A 14,916-nucleotide genomic window follows, 5' to 3' on the forward strand; every position below is an offset into this window, starting at 1 on the left:
ATAGAAACCTATTTTGACATTAAAATAATGTACGGTGGTACCTACATCACCAACTTGAGCTGGGGTAATTGCCACTAGTGCCCTCTGGCTAGGAGTGCCTTTTAGAAAGCATCATCTGATTCTCCAGCTACGGCTGTTCCTGGATGGGGTAGCCTGACCATTGTACTCCATGTGTTGGAGCCTTTGAGGCTGGATTGCTGCAATGAGCTCTGTGTGGGGCTGCTCTTGGGCCTGGTTCAGAAGCTCCGTAAGAGCAGAAGGAGAGACTTTCTGCATCAGGCCAGTGGCCCACCTAGTCCAGCATCCTGTTCTCATAAGTGGGCACATGGCATATATAGTAAGCCATTGTGTTACTATGTTGTACAGTGGTACCTCGGTTTAAGTACACAATTGGTTCCGGAAGTCTGTACTTAACCTGAAGCGTACTTAACCTGAAGCGAACTTTCCTATTGAAAGTAATGGAAAGTGGATTAATCTGTTCCAGATGGGTCTGCGGAGTAGTACTCAACCTGAAGTGTACTTAACCCGAAGTATGAGTGTAATTAGTTCCGGAAGTCCGTACTTAACCTGAAGCGTACTTAACCTGAAGCGAACTTTCCCATTGAAAGTAATGGAAAGTGGATTAATCCGTTCCAGATGGGTCCACGGAGTACTTAAACTGAAAGTACTCAAACTGAAGCGTACTTAAACCGAGGTATGACTGTATTTATCTTGCATATCTCGTCATGGAAATCAACACTGGGTCTGCCATTCAGACCCTGGCCACACGCAGGCTGGCTTAGCTTTAGCATCACGTGTCCTTCTTAGACCATGCTCTGGAACTCATTGTCAGTTTGCCTTTCTTGGTACAGAAGTATTGGTTTAAAGTGTAGAGATCTTTCCTATTCTAATTGATTCAAGAGGGTCCTGGAAGCTTCTCTGTGTGGTACAAACTGGAAGTTTCCTAGCTGACAAGGAAGCTTCTATTCTGCCTAAAAACAAGCTGAAGGTTCCTGATGTTTGGATTATTCCTTAAGAGAAGCTGAGTGCAGCTATTTTAAACTGATTCTCTTATCTCTTACTGTCAATGTTAATGCTGACTATAATAATAAAGTCAGAAGGAGCCTGGGTTTCACTTTCTCTTTCCTTCTGGTGTGGTGTTCTGTACTGTACATAGTGTTATGGTTTTAGTCTTACTGTTATTGTAAGTTTAAGTTAAGTCTGCTGCAACTGAATTTCTTATGGACAACGCCAATACTGAAAATGTATGGATTTGTGGTCATTATGCTCATTTGCTTTCAGCTCTGCTGGATGAAATATTAATTGCCTCTGGTCTATTTTGGGGGGAATCCTGTAACATGCTAATTTTTTTTTACTCTGCTAACTGTATGTTGGAATCTGCTCTGGATGAATAGACTTCTTGACACTCAGTAGGGCATCGGACTGCTGATGTGGACTCTCTAATTTTGAACAGAAGTTGCAGCTAACCGTGGCAATTGTATACATGTCTACTCAGAAGTAAATTCCACTTCATTCAGTTGGTCTTACTCCCAGGCAAGTGGGTAGAGGATTGCAGCCTACGCTACTGCAGTCAGTACTTTTAGGATAATATCCCAAGCATACTTTCCTAGGAGTAAGCCCCAGTGAACACCAGTTAGATAGAGAACCAGTGTGGAGTAGTGGTTAGAGTGTTCGTCAAGGACCTGGGAAACCAGTGTTCGAATTCCCACTTAGCCTGGAAACTCACTGGATGACCCTGGGGGCCAGTCACTTACTCTCAGCCTAATCTACTTCACACAATTGTTGTGGGGATTAAATGAGAAGGGAATTATATATGACACCTTGAGCTGCTTGGGGAAAAGGTGAATTATAAATGTAATAAATAAACAAACACAGCAGGATTGACAGAGTAGACATGCAGGAAGTGTGAGCACTGTCTTATGATTCCCAGCTGAATGTTTCAGTCCAACTTCAGAAATAAAAACTAGTACTGTAAATTATGTTTGAGAGACCATGCTGCATAAATTGCTCTACAATGTTTTACATCCCCATCACCCACATCCTGTGCAGTTTTTGAACTTCGTATTGAGAATTGTAACTGCATCCCAGTCTTTTGAGCCATAGCATTCTGTAACAATTTAAACTGCATCTTTCTTCCCCACCCCCTTGAAAATGATTGGTGATTGTGTGAGTTCTTCTGGTGTTTCAACCTGAAACACAGAAGTATCTCTTGACTATATCTACTTAATTCCACTTGCATACAATTGACAGGAGATGCCATGCAAAGAATGCCACACAAGGCAATTTACACCAAAAGCTTTGATGTGGAAATAAATCAGTACTCCTGCACATGGATATATGTGTGTGCAAGAGTATTCCTGGGAAAGCTGGATGAGGTAGGTGATAGGAAGCACGCGGGGCAAAACGAGACATCTCTTCTAAGCATTTCGGGGACTGCCCGTGCAAGATCATTGGTCCATTTAGTCCAGTGCCAGTTACTGGTACTTTTGACTGCATCATCTCAGACGTGTGTGTGGAAATATTTCCCAAGCTAGCTCCGACGGAATATGTAGCTACAGACTGAACTAATGCAAAAGGTGTACTCTTTCCCCTAAGTATGGCACTACTAACTGCTGAGTTCCTCTGATCCAACTGTGACTCACAAGGAATGCTCTTAGAAACTACAAAGGTATAACGACAACATTTTTTCTGCCAGTAGACAGATGGTCAGAGTTGTCCTTTAGGCTGGCATCTGGTCCCTCTAGCTTGACCAGTATTTCCTGCTGTGCTTTGTGCTCTTTCCACGTGGTTGAGACAGAGCAGGAGGAAAATATCAGTGTTTCCTAAGAACAAGGCTTCAAACTGACTCCTCGTACTTCCTGTGGCAACTTTTTACTGCTCCTATGGCAGTGGTTGGAGTGACCATGCTTTCTTGTGTGTGCCTGCAGACTTTTCCATAATGCACACATCAGTTGTGTATTGCACTAGAAATCAAATCTCTGGGATATACTTGCATGATGCCAAGGAGACAGGCTGGCCCCATAAGGTTGACCAAAGGTGAAATTATACAATGAAAGCACAGCAATGTGAATACAAATTTAAATCAAGAGTCTCCAGTTTTGTTTCAGGAGTTGATCGTCTGTATTTAATTAGTGACAGGATTGGTCAAGATTTCCATCATGGCTGGATGACTTTCTCGTATGTTGGATACCACCGGTTCACGCAAGAGGAAAGTATGACTAATTAGCTTGTTGGTCGTGATCCTTTTATGGGCTTATTTGCAAGGCTGGCTGGAAGGAACTTCTTATACTTGGAATTATGTATTTACCCATTAGGCAAATGAAGTGGTTTATTTACACAGTTGGCAACAGAGAGAACTATTTTGTTTCTAAGCCACCAGTAGTTACATAGAGGGTTGAGAGAAAATACGTTGTTGTGAACAGTGTTTCTTCCATGCACTTTTAAAGATTCAGAAATATATTGATGTTTATAACATTTTTTTTCATTGCTACAGGAATATCAAAAGTGATGGCGCAACTGTATTCTGTTTACTTGCTATACATTTATTACACGAGCAAAGGAATGCAATAGAAGAGTACATGGCACTGATGCAGAGCCCATATGTGCTACGATTTGCACAGGGCTCACCTTGTGTTTAAGCCTTCCCATACATGCATGGGGCTCCCCCACCATTTCAGTCTATGGAGAGGCCCTGGTGGGAAGGAAAACTTGATGTTTGCAGCGAAGTCACACAAGAGATGACAGAACAAGGCAACACTCTTCAGCAGGCTGTTTCCCAGAAATAAGGCCAAGTGAATCAAATCTGGGATTCATCACGCATACAGTACAGTCCATAGTTTTATTTTAACCTCTTGTCAAAATGTGATGTCTTAAAAGCTTGTACGCAATAAAAAACAGTAATAAGAGCATTGTATAAAACACCTTGCCGCTAAGCATATTTTTTTCTGTGATAGATAAATATCTATATATATTATTCCCTCAAGTCATAATGAAAGCAGTGGTTTTCAAGTGAAATGGCTTCTGTGTAGTCAGGGGATTCCCTAGGTATGCAGAAATGCACAGGGTTTTTTTTTTTAATGACATAAAAAAACCCTAAGAACATCCTGGCAGGTATCCATGTTACAAGATGTTGATGGCAGCTGGCAGTGGGGAAGAGTCTAAAGAAACCAAGGGTTGATCAGACTGTCTTCCAGTCAAATCTATGGCTGAGAGCAGTGTGAGACAGTCACGGGTCAGCTGAAAATAAAATAAAAGGGGGGAAAGAGGGCAGAGGAAGATAGGGAATAGACTTGTTTAAGCCTATGCACACATTAGTGGCTGAAAACACAAGAGAGCTTGTTTTACGTACATCAGAAAGGACATCAGAAAGGAGGCAGGGATGTATTTATCTGATGCACGTTAAATGTTTGGCTTCCCCCACCAATTCCAAACTCCTATATCATCATCCGTCACCTCTGCGTGTGCAATGGCAGATTCAAATGTACACACGTCAGCTTAACAGCAAAGTGAATGTGGTTTAAGTTTTCCATTCGGATCAAATCCAGTTTGAGAGAAAACACACCAAACAGCAGCATTGCTCAAGAAATGGCAGGGTAGATATGCATTGCGGCTGAGGTTTCGAAAGCCAGCGGTGGGAGCACACTGGATGCAGAATAAACGTGTCCCTGGCAACTTGTGAGAAGTGAGAAAAGTGCCAAATAAATATAATATATAAATGTCTCCTGGAGGAAGGAAATTAGGAGGGGTGCCTCTCCCACCTCCTGGAATCTCGCTGCCTCTGCTTTATATACTCAGCTTTGGTGCTGGCAGCATTGTTGCATATATTACAGCAGGGGAAGAATCTTGTGGATATGTATGGGGGTTGCCCTGTATCCCTTCCCCAGTTTTGCAATTCCCTGCTCCCCACCTTGAGGGTTGGACAGCAGTACAAAGCTCTTGGGGGGTGAGAATGCACTGCACAATTTTTTGGAAACCATATCACGTCCAGGCCAGGCAAACTGATTCACTGTGAAAGATAAAGCTCCCTGTTATATGAGGGTACAAATAAGCAAAACATTTAACTTCCGTTCTGTGATTTGGATAGGCCACTACGATCTCAAACAGAGTTTGATGATCCCATGTAGGCTTATGCAACATTATCAAAGCATCAAGGACCTCGGCAAAAAAATACGCGAGGAACCAGAGAACTGTTGCAAAACTGCACGACTTTTGCTGCAGATAGTTCATGTAATTTGCATATCATTTTCATGCACAGAGTGGTCGCCAAACTACAGGGTGGCGGATATGCCACACTTCTCGCGACAAAAACCCGTTGTTTCAACATTCTGAAAAACAACTAACAACGAAGGCTGAAGAAACCTGAGACTGCTTTTAAAAAAAAATCTTCGAGATACAGTATACTTCAGAAAACCACAAGTAGAAAACAAATCATCCAGACTTTTTCCGAATCTGCCTCTTTGTTTTCATTGTCTTTGCCATCCAATGTTTAATTACCAGAAATGTACTTTGCTTTTTAATCAAAAGCTGTGAGTCTCAGGATCTTTAAAGGAGCGTGCAGGCCACACATAAGTATTGTAGGAGCTGTAAGCAACTCAGTGGATATTGCTTATCACCCTGATCTAATGCATCTTCATATATAATATTTTGTATAACCGGGCCTTAATCTCCAGACACCTCATATACTACGCTTCTTTGGCATGCAAGCGATTTAGCAAGGGCACTGGTCTCCGAGTGAGGTAGCCTCCTCTGAGGAATGTACAACATTCGGAACAAACCCGCTTTTCACCCCTTCCCATCCCTCTTGCATCGAAATGTCTCCTTTTTTCACAAGTTCGTATATGTCTTTGGTGAGAACAGTGAAGGATTCTTCAACATTTGTGGCGTCTTTGGCTGATGTTTCTATGTATTTCATGCTGCAGGCGGATGCCAGTTCCTCAGCTTCCTCTCTCGTAACCTGGCGCTGCGTCTCCAAGTCGCATTTGTGTCCCACCAGGATAAACACAATCTGGAAAGGGTGCACATGCATCTTAGCTTCCTGAAGCCAATCGTACACATGCTCAAAAGAAGACCGATTAGTGATGTCAAACACCAGCAAGCCTCCTACCGAATTTCGGTAATAAGAACGCGTGATTGACCTGCAAAATAAAAGGGGAGAAACATGCTCAACAGGAAAGAATGTTCCAGCTTGTTTAATTCTTTAAAGACAGGAGTATCCTTGTGAGCTGGATAAGATCTTGGAACAAAATGAAATCCTGGCATTTTAAAAAAGGCAAATTAGAAGAATTGCTCTAATTCGGTAGTATGGTCAGTCTCTTTTTGCAATTATTCTACAAATTATGTGAAGAGAAAATAGAGAGTCATCTGATGTGAGCTGTGGTGCATATCTAACTTTCCCTTACCCTCCTCTCCAACCATCACCAATAGTTTCTAAGCTAGAACATTCATACCCTACAATTCCCAACTCCCTGAACAACCTATGGTTCCCAGGACTATCTGGGGGGGACGTCATGTGCTTTCAATGTATGCTGTGGATGTGACCCAAAGATTGCAACAGAAGCAGGATTGCAAGCCTAATTCTCTGCTATGGCCAAGTCAGCTCACTGTATGGGATGCGGGTGGCGCTGTGGTCTAAACCACTGAGCCTCTTAGGCTTGCCGATCAGAGGTCAGCAGTTCGAATCCCCATGACGGAGCGAGCTCCCATTGCTCTGTCCCAGCTCCTGCCAACCTAGCAGTTCGAAAGCACACCAGTGCAAGTAGATAAATAGCTACCACTGTGACGGGAAGGTAAACGGCATTTCCACGTGATCTGGTTTCCGCCACAGTGTTCCGCTGCGCCAGAAGCAGTTTAGTCATGCTGGCCACATGACCCAGTTAGCAGCCTGTGGACAAATGCCAGCTCCTTCAGCCTGAAAGCAAGATGAGCACCGCAACCCTATAGTCGCCTTTGACTGGACTTAACCGTCCAGGGCTCCATTACCTTTATGTATTTAGATAAGGTTTCTTTTCCATCTTTCAACGGAACGGCAGTAGACAGTGTCGTGGGACAAGGTTGTGGAGCTGCCCCCCTTCCCACCAGCAGTTGGTTGGGGCTTAACAGGGCAGTGGTTTGACCGGGGCTGGGTAGGTGCACTGGTAGACCGAGCCACTCTGGGACTCCCACCATTGTATGACCTTGCAGTTGCCCTGCCCCTGGTCCCATCAAAGTCGCCAGAATAGGCAGGTTGGCTCCACAGGTCTGCCCACCACACTGGCTACTACTGCATCTGAATGGCCCTCAAGTGTGACTGAGATCACACACCATCCACACACAAACCCCAAATCCATATAATCCACCAGTCTTAGTCACCTGGGTGACGGAAGGGACCAAAGTAAGTCCATTCCCCCGAACCTCTTAAGTCCCATAACAACCTGCAGGTGAAACCAAGTGTTGTTTCTGGCAGGGAGGTGGGGAGCAAGCCTCCCTGCATCTGCTGCTCCTCTGGCCAATGGATGGGGCCAAGCTGGTCTCTCTTTTACCATGGTGCTCTTCCTGGAAGGCAGAAAGCGCAACCTCCCAGTGAAGCTTGGTCCCTAGCTTGGGAGCTATTCACTGAAACAAAGGTGCCTGTCCAGTATTTTCTTGCTTAATAAGAACTTTGAGTGTAAATTGCTATGTCCTGTTAAAATACTGCACACTGCTGAGAAAGTGGAAAGAATATAATTAGCTTTCTATTTCTTAAAAACAACTTTATTACAGTGGCACCTTGGTTCTTGAACGGAATACGTTCCAGGAGTCTGTTCAACTTCCAAAACTGTTCGAAAACCAAGGCGCAGCTTAGATTGGCTGCAGGAGCTTCCTGCACTCAAGCACAAGCCACGTCCGACATTCGGCTTCTGAAAAACGTTCACAAACCAGAACACTTACTTCCGAGTTTGCGGCGTTCGGGAGCCGATTTGTTTGGCAACTAAGCCATTCGAGAACCAAGGTATGACTGTATTCATATCAGAATTTGCAAGTGTCCAGTATAACATACCCTCATACATGATCATGCAAAAGAACTGAGCTGTATGATCAGGTCCTAAGAGTGCATTTATATCAGATGGTTTTCTTGAGTATATTCTAAGTAGGGCACCCTGCCAGAGAGAATCATTGATTAGAATTGCAATCCCATGTACTCTTACTTAGGAGTAAGTCCTATCTAACCCCGCAATAGGTTGTGTTTCTGAGCAGTTGTGCCTAGGATTACACTGTTTCAACCAATTTGGTACTTCTTAGCTGATGGATGCTGGAAAACACCTGATAAAGGGGGCGACGGTCAACAAAAGCTTATGTTATAATAAATTTGTTAGCCTTTAAGGTGCCACAAGACTCTGCTGATGTTCCCTGCAATCTTTCTTTATGATAAAAAAATTCCTTCAGTAGCATCTTAAAGACCAACTAAGTTTTTATTTTGGTATGAGCTTTTGTGTGCATGCACACTTCTTCAGATACACTTGAAACAGAAGAGTCAGACCCTTATGTATATACAGAGGGTGGTGGGGGTGGGTGGGAATGGGTGATGGGCTGATGGGAGTGGTAAACCTGTAGATGGCTGTTAACGACTGCTGATGACTGCAATTGGTCCTGCGGGGGAAAAGCAAGGGCTGAGGCGCTAAAGAAAGCTTGATCATGCATAATGAGATAAGAATCCTATGTCTTTGTTCATCCCAGGTGGCTCCATGGTTTTAAGCTTGGTAATGAGTTCCAATTCAGCAACTTCTCTTTCCAGTCTGTTCCTGAAATTTTTCTGGAATTTTTATATTTTGCTTCGACTCAGACCAACTTTCTTTATGATGTGTGAGATGTGGCTAAGAATATGCTTGAAACATAAGCTGTGCCCAATTTGCCCTAATTGACTAACCTCTGCTGTGCTGAATATTCCTCAGGTACTGACATAGATTTTCAAGCTTTTGGATGAAATCCAGAAGGCCACTTTAGGCAGCCAGCAGCATTTCTCTCTCTCCCCCACAACCCTAGAGCAGAGGTTTTCCTGTGCTGTATCACATACAATTTCTGAATTTCCTCCAAGGTTCCAAAGCGTTTCCCGTGCAGGACTGAGAAAAGCAAGTATCCAAAGTCACTCTGGGGGTGCCAAGAGCATTCTTTGGCATAGTTCGCTTGACCATGGCCTACTTGCAGAACTGTAAGAACTAGGAATTATCTTCTTCTTTTTTAAGGGATTGTGAGGGTTTTTAGGATGCTGAAATGAACTCCTGTGTTTGCATGCTCAAGCAGGCAGATGTTACAGAGTTCCCAGGACCTATGGTATAGTGGAGAGCAAAGCAGACTGCAGCTCCTAGCATGAGGGATGGTGTTTTCTGGAGGAGCATTACTGTGACTAACAAATCGCCTTGCTGGGGAAAGTGAATGAGGTGATAATAAGGCTTTCCAGTTTCTTTGCAACAGATTAGCATAGAAGTCAGAGGATGATGATGATGATGATAATCAAACAGAGGGTGGGGGCCTATTTGATGGGATTCCCATGTTAAGCTAGCAATTTAAATGGTAAAATCTTCATTGCAAGACTGCTTGCTTTTGTAATTAAAAAGCAAAGGTTGCAGTTCAGCCAACTGAAGGTATTTCGTTAATGTTCAGTGAGTTTTACATATTGAACCTATGCAGTCAGAAGTTAAGCACCACTGATTGCAATAGACTTTACACCCTAGAAACTAGACTTTACACCAGGGGACCCCAAACTAAGGCCCGGGGGCCAGATGCGGCCCAATCACCTTCTAAATCCGGCCCGCGGATTTACATGAGTAGGGGCATAGGAATTCGTTCATATTTTTTCCCCAAAATATAGTCCAGCCCCCCACCAAGGTCTGAGGGACAGTGGACCGGCCCCCTACTGAAAAAGTTTGCTGACCTCTGCTTTACACCCTAGAAACTATGTATAGGATTGCGGAAGTTATGTAGATTCTAATAATGTGGGTATTATGCTATGTACTGCTGCTCTTCAGTGTGTGCATATAAAATGATGTCTCAATATGGGTGCCTGAACATTTTTTGACTTTCCTTTAAAATGTGGCTGTAGTGGCTGTGATGAGGAGCTCCTGAACTTCTAAATTTACCACCAAACCACTGCCTGGGACTGTACCATTTCCCTAGAGAGGCTTTATGACTCTAATCCTGGAGTTAGTAAACAGCCATTATGATTAATAGCCCTTATCCATCATGAATTTGTCTGTTCTCCCTTTAAAGCTGTCCAGTGACACTGAGTTCCCCAAGTTAACGATGCACTTTATTTGGCCCGCCCTGAAGCCAAATTTGATAGTTCTTATTGTGAGAAAGAGAATGAAACAAACAAACAAACAAAGCCTCCCTGAAAATAAGCCTTGGGTAGAAAGAGGCCCTGGATGACAGAGGCGCTGGGTGGTTGTCGGAATACAACAGTGACTAATTTCATAGGGGACTGCCCCATTAGCCTGTTGGAACAAATATAGAAGACTTCCTTGGAGACAAGCAGGTTGGGGGGGTGGGGGTGGGGGTGGGCGGTAGCAAAAGCTTTTGTGGTTTAGAACCTGCTTCATGGGATGCGGAAAAGAGATGAGGCCCAAATGCCCTGAAATGTGAGAGGCCCCACTGTTGACATTTCTTCCTCTCCAGTGCCTATGTCCATGTGTGTCTTATATACAGTATATCCCCACCAAGAACCACATTTCATGCACCTGATGATGAAGTCAACACTGGTTCACCAAAGCTGATGCCATGCCACAGCCAATTTAGAATAATAGAATCATAGAATCATAGAGTTGGAAGAGACCACAAGGGTCATCCAGTCCAACCCCCTGCCAAGCAGGAAACACCATCAAAGCATTCTTGACACATGGCTGTCAAGCCTCTGCTTAAAGACCTCCAAAGAAGGAGACTCCACCACACTTCTTGGCAGCAAATTCCACTGTCGAATAACTCTTACTGTCAGGAAGTTCTTCCTAATGTTTAGGTGGAATCTTCTTTCTTGTAGTTAGAATCCATTGCTCCGTGTCCGCTTCTCTGGAGCAGCAGAAAACAACCTTTCTTCCTCCTCTATATGACATCCTTTCATATATTTGAACATGGCTATCATATCACCCCATTACCTTCTCTTCTCCAGGCTAAACATACACAGCTCACTAAGCCGTTCATCATAAGGCATCGTTTCCAGGCCTTTGACCATTTTGGTTGCCCTCTTCTGGACACGTTCCAGCTTGTCTGTATCCTTCTTGAACTGTGGTGCCCAGAACTGGACACAGTACTCCAGGTGAGGTCTGACCAGAGCAGAATACAGTGGTACTATTACTTCCCTAGATCTAGATGCTATACTCCTATTGATGCAGCCCAGAATTGCATTGGCTTTTTTAGCTGCTGCATCATCACACTGTTGACTCATTTCAAGTTTGTGGTCTACCAAGACTCCTAGATCCTTTTCACATGTACTGCTCTCAAGCCAGGTGTCTCCCATCCTGTATTTGTGCCTTTCATATTTTTTTTGCCCAACTGTAGTACTTGACATTTCTCCTTGTTAAAATTCATCTTGTTTGCTTTGGCCCACTTATCTAATCTATTAAGGTCATTTTGTAGTGTGATTCTGTCCTCTGGGGTATTAGCCACCCCACCTAATTTGTTTAGGTGCCACAAAGCACAAGTATTTTGCTGCCTGAGGCAGAACATCAAGTGGTGTCCACTTCCCAGACAAACTGCACAGTGCCTCTAGATGACAAAGTTATTTAAGCACCTGAGGCAGAAAACCACCACAAGCCTCTTTCCCTAGGGGTAGAAACACAGCCATCCTAAGTTAAATACTGAACAATTTGCTGCCTTCAAATGATCCTCCAAATCTGCCGCCTGAGGTGACTGTCTCACTGTGCCTAATGTTAGGGCCGGCCTTGGGGGGGCTCTGCTCTTCTGCAAACATAATTACACTGGCTTTGCTAGAGATCTGAATCAGCACATTCAAAGCAGTCTTTGTCAACATGATGCCCTCCAGATTTCTCCTGACTACAACTCCCACCACCCCTGACCATTGACCAAACCGGTCATGGCTGATGGAAGTCGTAGTCCCCAAACTGGGAATACAGCAGGTTGGCAAAGGATGCCTGCAAGAAGTTAACTACCTTCAAGGGGTTAACACGCACGAACACGCCCTGAGCGGGAAAGGGGGGTGGGGTTGATCCACGGAGCGGCTGATCCGCGGAACTCTGCATATACTCAGAAGCCTCTTGTCAGCGTGGTGGTGGTGGTGGGGAGATTCCGGAGACGCCCCTTGGTTAAACAGCATGCATATTACTCGGGAGGAGGGAAGAGGGCGGGAAGAGGCGCCTGCTATACCTGAATCTCTCTTGGCCCGCCGTGTCCCAGAGCTGCAGCTTGATCCTCTTGCCCGGCTCGATCTCCACCAGGCGGGAGAAGAAATCCACCCCGACGGTGGGATCCGAGTGCATGGGCCCCGGGAAGCGGCCATCGGTGAAGCGGTGCAAGAGGCACGACTTGCCCACCGTCGAGTCGCCCAGCACGATCAGGCGGAACTGGTAGATCCAGATGGCTGCGTCCATGGCGCTCTCCCCGGAGGAGGAGCAGGCGGCGGGGTGGCCTCCGCCGCCGCCGCTGTCCTCGGCCTTGTTGGGGCGCCTCCTCGGGCGGTGCCTGCACCGAGCTCCCACGGCCCCTATCCCAGGCATTGGCGCAGCAGGAAGGGAGGGACGCGCGGAGGAAGGAAAGCTCGGAGGGCGGGACGGAGGCGCCTGTGGTCCGAGCGCGGGGACTCGGCGAGCAGCGCGGGAAGGAGAGGGGCACCGCGGGCCGAGGCTCTCTCCCCGTCTGCAAGGCTGATCTGGGTAGGGAAAGGGATGGGAGTCGGGTCTGGGGAAAAGTATGGAGCTGCCTTTCCTTACCTCCTGCCCTGCTAACGGAGAGGGGCAGAGGGAAAGCGGAGGAGACCAGACGGGGGGCGACGGAGCAGGGAAAGGATTCCAGGCGAGCGGATGGCGCGCCTTTGTTCCCTTCGATTCGGCGGTGGGTGGGCTTATTTTTCCAGTTTTCCCCCAGTGGTGGCGATGCTGGAGGAGGAGGAGGAGGGCGGGGACTGCCCGCTGCTTTGCTGCCACGGATGGGAAAAGAAGGAGGCTTTTAAACCGTCGGGTGGGCGTGGATTGGCAGCTTGGCTCCGCTTCTGCGCGAGGGGCTGCCGGGACTCGGCGTCAGTTTCCCCTTTTTGCTCCGAGGCTCCCTTTCTGAAGTGGGGGGCCCGGCAAGCCTATTGCTCCACATGTCGCTGGTCAGTCGCTGCCGCGGCGGGAGAAAAGCACTCTGCACGTGCCCAGAGAGGCGCGTTGATATTCCCAGGCTTGGCACTGAAAACGGGTGCTTGGTCTCTTTGGGGAGGGTTTAAATCAGGACAATGCTTCTGGTTACGTCGGAGCAACTAGGCAGGGCTCCTACTTTAGGAGGAGGCACAAAACAGACCTAGCAGCTCAGGACGGTTTCACACCACCGCATGGTGGCAAAAAACCAAACCGAATGTGAAGATACCACTGAGGGTATGTTTTAAAAGGGAGCTAGAATCAAATCCTGGCTCACTATGACAGGTAGCTACACCTGTCCAGCGGGTTTGCAAAATGCTTGCTTGTTTCATTGGCATGTTCGATTTGTCCGCATATATTTTAAAATACATTTAAAATATCCTGGAGAATATGTATGAAGAAGTAAACATTGGTCCATCAAACCCACGACTTTCTATCCTGACTGCCAACACCTCCCACTCCAAGGAAGTATTTACCCATCACTTTATTAAACTATGGAACTCTTTCCCACCAAATGTGATGAAGGGCTTAGATGGCTTTTAAAAGGGAATTAAAGAAAGTTTGGAAGAATAAGCCTATTGATGGCTACAAGTTGTTATAGTGACTATATATTACCTCCAGCTCCAGGATCAGAGGTTGCCTAAGTGCATCGTGGGCAGATGCTAACAAAGCAAATAGCTCTGTGCGACTTAAGCATATGAAGAAAACCACACACTGCCGGCTACAGAGAAGGCAAATTTCTCAAGATAAAATGCACCTCCACCACACCAATGGCAATCAAACAGATGGCTGCCTGGTTCCTCTTGCTGTCTTAGGAGTTAGGTAGCATTTTGACACAGGTGTATGCACACTACAAAAACATTGCTATGGATATTTTTAAGATGGGTTGCTGCGGAATGAGATTTTTGAACTCACTGACAATGGGGCTGGTCGGCCAGCCATTGGCAAGGACAGCTTCTATTCAAAGGCTCAGGAATTCTTTCTCTTGGGCTTTGCTAAGTGGAATAATGTTTGGCTTGGCACTGATGGGTGGCACTCTGGGTGCCACCACCCACAGATGGTTGGAAATGGAATAGATATCTCAGTAGTGCAGTGTAAGGCAGCAGACTCTTGACATAATGATCATGTGGGTGGGTTGGTCTTTAGATGGAAAAATGCATTACTCCATCTGAAGGCAGCCCTATTTAGGGAGGCTTTTAATGTTTAATAGATTATTTTATTTCACTTTTCTGTTGTAAGCTGCCCAGAGTGGCTGGGGAAACCCAGCCAGATGGGCGGGGTATAAATAATAAATTGTTGTTGTTGTTGTTGTTGTTGTTGTGCAAAATGTGAGATAAGCTGCTGCGTGTGGGGGACCCCCTTGCTGAGAAGCCCCGGGCCTCTGCGTCTAAGTCCCGACCCTGAAAGTGGCTCTTCTTCCTTGTTAAATAGACCGAGGGAGCTGTCCGTTCAGCACCTTTTCGAAACAGAGCACGGAGAGACCTGAGTGCTATACTGTACTGTACTGCGTATTACCACCAGCAGCAACACAACACAACTTGGTTGGTAAGGCAGGCAGGCAGGCAGTCACTGCTGTCCCTATATCAGGATAGCTTGACCTCAGTTGCCCATGCTCCTC

At 45.8% G+C, this 14,916-nt stretch overlaps 1 protein-coding gene across 1 annotated transcript; it reads right to left on the reverse strand.

The window, feature by feature from the left end:
* Positions 1-5,177: 5,177 nt before the first annotated feature.
* On the reverse strand, positions 5,178-12,677 carry RAB39A (RAB39A, member RAS oncogene family). Its single transcript, XM_035115625.2, has 2 exons — positions 12,328-12,677; positions 5,178-6,134 (listed from the first exon to the last, which is right to left on the reverse strand). The coding sequence occupies exons 1-2, from the start codon at positions 12,675-12,677 to the stop codon at positions 5,708-5,710; spliced, it is 777 nt and encodes a 258-aa protein (XP_034971516.1). The 3' UTR covers positions 5,178-5,707.
* Between the last annotated feature and the right edge of the window lie 2,239 nt (positions 12,678-14,916).

This window comes from Zootoca vivipara, chromosome 4 (assembly GCF_963506605.1).
Source record: "Zootoca vivipara chromosome 4, rZooViv1.1, whole genome shotgun sequence".
NCBI lineage: Eukaryota > Metazoa > Chordata > Lepidosauria > Squamata > Lacertidae > Zootoca > Zootoca vivipara.